Source organism: Mizuhopecten yessoensis, unplaced genomic scaffold (genome assembly GCF_002113885.1).
Source record: "Mizuhopecten yessoensis strain PY_sf001 unplaced genomic scaffold, ASM211388v2 scaffold4991, whole genome shotgun sequence".
Taxonomy (NCBI): domain Eukaryota; kingdom Metazoa; phylum Mollusca; class Bivalvia; order Pectinida; family Pectinidae; genus Mizuhopecten; species Mizuhopecten yessoensis.
In genome coordinates, this window is record NW_018405823.1 from 4,244 (window position 1) to 12,994 (window position 8,751).

General features: G+C 36.7%; 1 protein-coding gene across 1 annotated transcript; it reads left to right on the forward strand.

Annotated features, from left to right (window-relative positions):
- The first annotated feature begins 1,978 nt into the window (after nucleotides 1-1,978).
- LOC110450100 (28S ribosomal protein S9, mitochondrial-like) lies at nucleotides 1,979-7,926 on the forward strand. Its single transcript, XM_021497355.1, has 6 exons — nucleotides 1,979-2,073; nucleotides 3,413-3,536; nucleotides 3,903-4,069; nucleotides 4,961-4,991; nucleotides 5,500-5,579; nucleotides 7,843-7,926. Exons 1-6 carry the CDS (start codon nucleotides 1,981-1,983, stop codon nucleotides 7,924-7,926), a joined length of 579 nt encoding a protein of 192 aa, XP_021353030.1. The 5' UTR covers nucleotides 1,979-1,980.
- The last annotated feature ends 825 nt before the right edge of the window (nucleotides 7,927-8,751 follow it).

Consider the following 8,751-nt stretch of genomic DNA (forward strand, 5'->3'; position numbering starts at 1 on the left):
AAGTGGTAGTGTGTCGTACGTGTGTTAGTTGTAGTGTGTCGTGTGTTAGTGGTAGTGTGTCGTACGTGTGTTAGTGGTAGTGTTCATGTGTTAGTGGTAGTGTGTCATGTGTTAGTGGTAGTGTGTCATGTGTTAGTGGTAGTGTGTCATGTGTTAGTGGTATTGAGTCGTGTGTTTGTGGCAGTGTGTCGTGTGTCATGTGTTAGTGGTAGTGTGTCATGTGTTAGGGGTAGTGTGTCATGTGTTAGTGGTATTGAGTCGTGTGTTTGGGGTAGTGTGTCGTGTGTCATGTGTTAGTGTGGCATGTGTTAGTGGTAGTGTATCGTGTGTTTAAGTGGTAGTGTATCATGTGTTAGTGGTAGTGTGTCTTGTGTTAGTGGTAGTGTGTCGTGTGTTAGTGGTAGTGTGTCGTGTGTTAGTGGTAATGTGTCGTACGTGTGTTAGTGGTAGTGTGTCGTGTGTTAGTGGTAGTGTGTCATGTGTTAGTGGTAGTGTGTCGTGTGTTAGTGGTAGTGTGTCATGTGTTAGTGGTATTGAGTCGTGTGTTTGTGGTAGTGTGTCGTGTGTCATGTGTTAGTGTGGCATGTGTTAGTGGTAGTGTATCATGTGTTTAAGTGGTAGTGTATCATGTGTTAGTGGTAGTGTATCATGTGTTAGTGGTAGTGTGTCTTGTGTTAGTGGTAGTGTGTCTTGTGTTAGTGGTAGTATGTCATGTGGTAGTGGTAGTGTTCATGTGTTAGTGGTAGTGTGTCGTGTGTTAGTTGTAGTGTATCATGTGGTAGCGGTAGTGTTCATGTGTTAGTGGCAGTGTGTCTTGTGTCAGTTGTAGTGTATCATGTGTTAGTGGCAGTGTGTATTGTGTCAGTGGTAGTGTTTTGTTGTCACTTCACTTCAAGTGTTCGTAAACTGTATGAACCCTTTGGCAAATGGCTTTTTTCCCGATATCCCAATTAAAACCCAAATCATAGAGTGATCATGAGAAATTATAATAATAATAATGATAATATAATTCGATGTACACCATTTGATATAGCGCCCTATCTAGCTAACATAAGCCACTTTAAAGCGCTTTACAGTACATAGATATACAATTAATACAATTATCATATACGTTAATCAATAAAATTGTGTTCGTTGGAGGTGTGTGGGCAGGAAAGCAACACTTTCTCTGAATATCCGTACGACTACTTTGGTAATCGAACCCCGGCCGCCTGCGTGGAAGGCCTGAGTGTTAACCACTCGACCAATCCGCCCATAATGGCCAAGTCACAGACATTTGGTAATAATGGCATGTGAAATTAAATGAAAAAGATAGCTCTTTAACATGTAATCGGAAGCTTTCCTTACAAGACCAGATATCCATCTCTAGCTGTTTTACATATTAAAGATAAAAACTATCACCTTCCAATGATTTTGCCGTTTACATTATACAGGGACGTATAGTGAATATATACTGTCCCTGCATTATATGATATTTTAACCCTATATTAATGCACGGATCAGAAATATATAAGGTAACGAAAATGTCAAAACTAGAACCAATTCATTTGAAAGTTTTTTTTATGAAATTTCAGGCAATACTGATTTGATTCAAAAAATGATGATTTTAAGAGAACTGGATCAATATCCTCCAGATATATCTGTTTAGCTTATGAACTTGATTTGTTTTATCTATGTGTAATGAATAGTGTAGTCAGAAACGTATAATAATACGTATTATACGTCACTGGCGTAGTTAAGGGCGAAAAGACGAAATATAGGACAACAGAAAGACGGTAAGCCAAAAATAGAGCGAGTATTAAAGATGACTAATTAGTACGGACGCGCGGACGAAAATAAGAACGTATTTGGGTCTCGGGGCCCATAAATACATAAAACGATATCTCGATAAAATCAAATAATTTTTAAAATTCCCGCCAAAAATCCACATGGTATAATATGTAGATGTAAAGCGTTTACGTGACCGCGACATTGAACAATATGGCCGCCTCCAGCTCCAGGCTATTGGCGTGGAGGCAGCTCCTGAAAATTTTATCAAATTCACAAGGAACGACGCTTAATCTTAACTCAAGAGTAGGTATAATTCAATGGTCATTTCACTGTAAATATATAAATATATTAAGTGAATTAACACGCCCCTTGGTTAATTTTCCTGACTTACCCTGATGTTAACCTTGAAGCACAGGGGCTAGCAACGATTTATATATGTGATAAGAATAATAATAGTGAGAAAAAATACGTAACTGTACATAAAATAACACAGGGGCTAGCAACGATTTATATGTGTTAACAATAAAAATAGTGAGAAAAATACGTAACTGTATGTTATGTACAGTTATGTACGTAATTTTTCTCACTATTTTTATTCTTATCCCATATAAATCGTTGCCAGCCCCTGTGGTTTATCCTGATGTGTAGAGAGAAATATTATCCATTTTAGGGGTTTTAATCGACTCCTGGTATAAATGACACCCTCAATTATGATGTGTATGTAATTATATACCATTGAATTTGGGGCCTTATACAAGTTATAGTTATGTGGCATATTTTTATTGTACATAGGATTACGGTCGCCTTCGAGCTAGAGGGAGTTTCCCTTTAGCTCAATAGTAGAGCTTCCCACTAGGAACATATGGATTGCGGGTTTGACCCCGGCGGAAGCACACATTTAAAAAGGAGGGAAAAGAGTGGCAGTTTTTATATTAATTGTACATAGGATTACGTTCGCCTTCTAGCTTCGAGCTATAGGGAATTTCCCTTTAGCTCAGTGGTAGAGCTTCGGACTAGGAACCTTGTGATCAAAGGTTCGATCCCCGATGGAAGCACACTATTCTCTTTCCTGTTACAGTATACTCTTCCCCTAGTTATTTCTTACTGCATTCGCCAAAAATCATTGCAAAACCATTCTGTTTTCCCAAAATCATGCTTTTGTTTATGAAATTTTCTCCAAGTCTCATGTTCCTGTCAAAAATAGGTTAACTAATATAATACTTTATACAAAATGGGTACGAAGAAAGCTCTCAATGTCAGAAAATCAACTCCACCAACATCCTCGCATCAAAAATCACATTTCTAAATGGAGTGTTTTATAAGTTTTGAAAGTCTATCTTTCAGCTTTAATTAAAACTATAATTTGTGAGAATAGTCTGCTTCTTGTCAATTCTGTGACAGATTAAAGTTGATGACCATTTTTCTAAATGAGTTCATTACTTTTCTATACTATCCGTATCATGATATCGTCCGGCCTGTGTTTAACAATCAACTCTTGTCTAGTAAGTCCGCTAAACTTGACAAAAGAGGAGATAATATGGAACTATTGTGTTTGTTAAGGTGTTACAGGTAATTGTGATTTTAATGATATTCCTTCTGCTTTTGAGAAAATATTTTTAACAGAGTGTTTTTAATATCTCAGTGTGGTATCCATTGCTCTGGGACGACACACGAAAAGCTCACTGTAGATCCGTTTGGTTCTGGAGACAAGGCGCGGAAGATCAGTAATGCCATGAAGGCCTACCTGGAAACAGCTGTCAAATACGGTTTGTCATATATATTAAGACCAACAGTGTCTTAAACGTTTCTGTTCATTTATGCATACATGTCATTTTTAATGATTTCATGATCAGATACTCAAAAATATAAACCTGCCTAAGTTCCTCGCAGCATGAGACACTTTTATAATGAATTTCACGAGGGTCTTTTGATCCGGCAATAAGCCCTAGATAGTCTGGTAATAAGTCCATCAACATCTTAAACAGTTAAGTATAAATACAACTAAATACGCTTGTCATCATATAAACCAACTTCCTAGATACTTTATTTTTATATTGGTCTGAAAATAAACCTTTGTTACGTTATGCATCACATCACGAGTCATTTGTGGATGTAATTATATATAATTTCAGAAAATCAGAAGGACAATCTGACAGCTGATTATGATCTTGGGCGACGACATCTTGCCAACATGATGGGCATTCACCATGACGATTTCACAAAGGAACATGCCAAGATTGCGGTCAGGTACCTCATGCCGTCGGGAATGTTTGACAAAAGAGCTCATCCCCACTTGTTGGTGAGTTCTTTATTTTAAATCAATATAAACTTTATTTATTTTACAACAATTATGAAACAAGTTTTCATAACTTATATTAATCACTCTTGTTGGCCCAGATGTTTACACGTGAGTGAGGATGGGGCTTTATGTGGGAGGAAAAAGTAGTACCCAGAGAAAACCCACATGGTGGAGCAGGTGACCCCACACCTTTTCATGTCCAATCAAGGAATCAAACCCCAGCCGCCTTGGTGAAAGACAAGTGCGTTGTCCTTTGCGCCACCAGACCACCCTTTGTTTTAAAGTCTTCTTTTCTGACACATCTGTTGTCGAGGAAATCTTTAAATTTTGTCCCAGCTTACCCTTTAAACATCAACAAATTTTTACATCACAAGAATTTTGCATAAGAACAACCTTAAAGAAAATAGTTGTTTGCAGTTTCCATGCTCACAATTTTAAGTTTTTAATCTAAAAATCTAAAATCACAAACAAATAATTTCTGAAGGATGGCCTAAACCAGAGTATCTTGACATATATAGTTTGAAATACATGTTTTAAGATGTTTTCAACAATGGATTGCATTGACACGGGCTTAAACCCATGACCTCTTTACTTTCACAATTAAGATATCCGATATCAATATGGTCACCTGCAGTCAACTAAGTCAATTTCTGCTTCAATACAACAAATATAGCAATTGCCTGGTCTTACATATGCACCATATGACGGTTTAGGGACTAGTTACTCAACCAAATGAGGATCTCAGATTCGGTCAAGTTTACCTTTTTCTGAGTAACTGTCCTCTCCATAAGCTGCTAGATAGCTCTGAGTCTTAGCTGACTTTTAATTGATTATGTATGTCACTGCTATCTATCTTATCTTTGATTTATGGACGTTTTGTTTATTTTCCAGGAAGCAGATGAAGTCCTTCCCCACAAAAAGAGTAAGTATGACACCAAGGTGCTACAGCATACAGTTGTTGACGGGGGATGAGGTCGACATGTGTTTTGTTGGACCTGAAGTTTGAACTGTTATCTGAGGCCACCTATCTTCTCTGTACCCTTGGACTATGTCACAAAGTAAAGGCTCATGGTAATTCATTTGATTGGTTTTAGGTATAAACAACTGACCAATCACTTTGCTGATACCTGTCCTTTGAAGATTACACCTGACCGCCAAACCTGTCAATTTTACCGTTATGCTGCTGCATGATTCCTTTGATCTTCATCAAAGTCATTAGATGAGACTTTTTGTATCATCCACAAGGTGTCGTGTACAGACCTTTAATTTTGTCATATTCAAATGGTGCAGAGAAGTTATGTGTATGGAGAAAGGAATTTGAAGGTGGTATAGATATACACGAAAATAATAATGTCAGAGTTTATATTGTCAGGTTATTACATCAGATAAATCATGAGTAATCGTGACTGAGCTTTTTGCCATAATTTCAGAGGCACAGTTTGGTAGGGATGGTCGACCGTTCCATCCTATGTTTTACACGACGAAGCCTAACTACTACCAGTTCATGCATGTAAGTATTAACCACATCAGTCGTTTCTCTTCTGAAATGGTCAGGCCATGGTTTATCAAAACGAAATTCTGAAGCAATTATTATGTTTTGATGATCTGTTTAACGCTTTCCGTACCGTTGTCTTGTACACATGACAATCAATGAGCTTCCTGGTCCCAGTTTTCGTGAATAGACGACAAATGTATATGCGTCTCATGCCCGTTGTCCTGTACACATGACAACAGACTTTGGTGTTACCTGTCTTCTGCTAAACTTATTCTAGCACACAACAGTCGTGTAATTTCAATTATTGTTGCTAAAATCAGCACCCATTAATTGGCAAGAAATATTTGTATAGGTGCATAGTACACATTTTTCATCATGTGACCTATTGTTTTCGAATTTGCTGCAAGATGTTGCGTTTTGTTGTCTCCAATATAAACATTATAGTGGCAACTGAATGGGATACAAACACTCTTAAATTCATCACAATATATTTATGGAGACTTATGGAAGTAATTATGGATATTTTAATATAAGTCATGGTGAAATCTACTTGTATTAAAAAAAACAAAAAACTTAACAACTTTGTTACCAAAATTAATCCCCATTTGGGACCCGCACTACGACACTGTTTTGAATACATTGAATAGTATTGTTCGTTGCCGAAAAAAATAACGATTCGCATCAGAAAAAAAAAGTCCATTATAATCAAATGATTAAAAAATCATGAAAACAATGGTGTTAAGATGATACAAATATAAAACGATTTAAAGCGTAAAAGTGTGTATATGGCCAAGCATTGTTTTATAAATAGCTTTTTAAACAATTTCCGTTTATATGGTGTGCCTCTGTGTAAATTTTGTATTCTAATTCATTTGAGATATAACATGGCATTTGATTGGTGAATCAAAATAATTTGCGACAGTAAAACCACGATATACTGTCTGGAAATTCTCATTTGCATATGAAGCCAGAATGGCCATTGTTTGTGACGTCGATGACCCCGACTAACCCTGAAACGTCATGAAATTGATTATTCATGACATCATGAACAATAGCGTGACCCCAAAAGGTTAACTTGATTCCACCTCAGTTTGAACAATTTCTGACGTCATCAATCCAGAGCAGGGAGACCCAGAATTTGAAGAAAACACTCAAAAATATCTTAAAATCATCTTTTCTTTAGGTGGTTTTGGTTGATATAAATTAGAATGGTGATTACCCTACTGTTTTATTGAAATTTGCTATGGTATATTGTGATTATACTGTCGCAAATATCCGCTTTACTGTCTCGGCTACGCGTCGCCAGTAAAACTCAATTTGCGTAAGTATAATCCTTATATACAACCCTTACTTGTGTACCTTTGTCACCTACTGTGAATCTCAATGATAATTAGGCCTAGAAGTCAAATGAAAAATATGAAATTTGTCGTTGACCTTTTAAATGGAGGAATATATACAGTAGTAGTATAATGATGATAAACAGTTTATCACACTGTGCTTCCAAGGTTTGTGGTTTTCAACATTTTTTTTTTTCAAACATTTTACTTCCCCAGCACATTTAGGATGCTGCCGGTTGGGGAGCCCCAGGATCAGCATCTTCATAATCATGTGTCCTCATACAAGAGGGATCTCATACTTTCTCTCATTCTTAATACTAGTAATTATATTATTCTTTCTTTATTTTCACTGTCTTCTTTAACACTCATACTCACATTCATACTTACATTCAAAATGAAGGTACAAAGCCTTACATACATACATGCGTACATTCCCTTTGCTGCACCTCCAGGTGAATTACCCCGTAATGGGCCTCACTTCTGTAACAAGTTGGCCTTGACCTTGGCTGTGTGTATTAATAGTAACATGGTTGAAACACGCCGCGCCGGTGGTATGACAATATTAAGCAGTCTAAACGTGCTTGTAAATCATTCGAGTAGGCCTAAAAAAATCTTATCATAAGCACATGAATAAAATCTCAAGTCCACCTTCTGTGGTCTCTTGTTTTAATCACGTGCTCACAACAAACCCTGAAAACACAGTGTGATAATCTTTAAAACTTGTTATCTTTTGATAATTCTGTTGACAAGTGAGAATAATGTATCAAGACATTTGACTAATTCTGTTGACAAGATGTTGTTTTAAGACATTTGACACATTCTGTTGACAAGATGTTGTTTTAAGACATTTGACACATTCTGCTGACAAGATGTTTTAAGACATTTGACACATTCAGTTGACAATGTTGTAAAATAAAACTTTCTGATAATTCTGTTGACAGGACATTGTACAAAAGATACAGAACCTGGATAATAAAATGGATGAAAGCACATCCCTTTTAAAAAAGTCGGACCCTCCTTCGTAAGTAAATAGAAATTTTCTTTGACAATTTGGGAATTTCCTTCCATCATACTTGAGTTTAGAAAGCTAAAAGCTGCTTGCATGAATTGAAAAGATCTGAAACACTTTTATATCAATCTTCTGTAAGGAAATTTAGAATATAGGGGATGAGTTAATGTTTATACTCCAAATGTTTGTCAGTCATGTTGCAGTAGGGTGTATTATTATTTTGTTTTTTAAAGATATTATGATTTTTATGCTCCCCGAAAATTTGCGGTAGAGCATATAGTTACCGCTTTGTCCGACCGTCCTTTTCGTGTCTGGAGCATAACTTTATCCACATTTAAGGTAGGATCATGAAACTTGGTGTGTACATCAGTCATACTAAGGCGATGTGCACTGTACATTTAGGAGCCACAACCCCTTATTTACAGAGTTATTGCCCTTTGCTAAAATGTTGTGTCCGGAGCATAGCTTTGCTAGCATTTAAGATAGGATCATGAAACTTTCACTTGGTATGCACAGTTGTCATACTAGGCAATGTGCACGGTACCTCATTCAGGGCCCACAACCCCTTAATTACATAAAACAACCCCTTAATTATTGCCCTTTTCTAAAAAGAATGACCATAGCATAACTTTGCCTGCAGTTAAGCTAGGATAATGAATCTTGGTGAACATCAGTCACACTAAGGTGATGTGCGTTGTACCATATTCAGGGTCTGCTGCCCCTTAATAATAGATTTATTGCCCTTAGCTAAATAAAGTATTACAAATCTAAATAAAGGATTTACAGGTCTAAATAAATGAAAAGGCGAAATATGGGAGAACAGAAAGACGCCTAATATTTA

What these genes read in the sequence shown, in the direction of transcription:
- LOC110450100 (XM_021497355.1), top strand. Translation starts at nt 1,981, where the DNA reads ATGGCCGCCTCCAGCTCCAGGCTATTGGCGTGGAGGCAGCTCCTGAAA. An exon ending in CGCTTAATCTTAACTCAAGA is followed by an intron (nt 2,074 to 3,412) that starts GTAGGTATAATT and finishes TTAATATCTCAG; the next exon opens with TGTGGTATCCATTGCTCTGG. An exon ending in GGAAACAGCTGTCAAATACG is followed by an intron (nt 3,537 to 3,902) that starts GTTTGTCATATA and finishes ATATAATTTCAG; the next exon opens with AAAATCAGAAGGACAATCTG.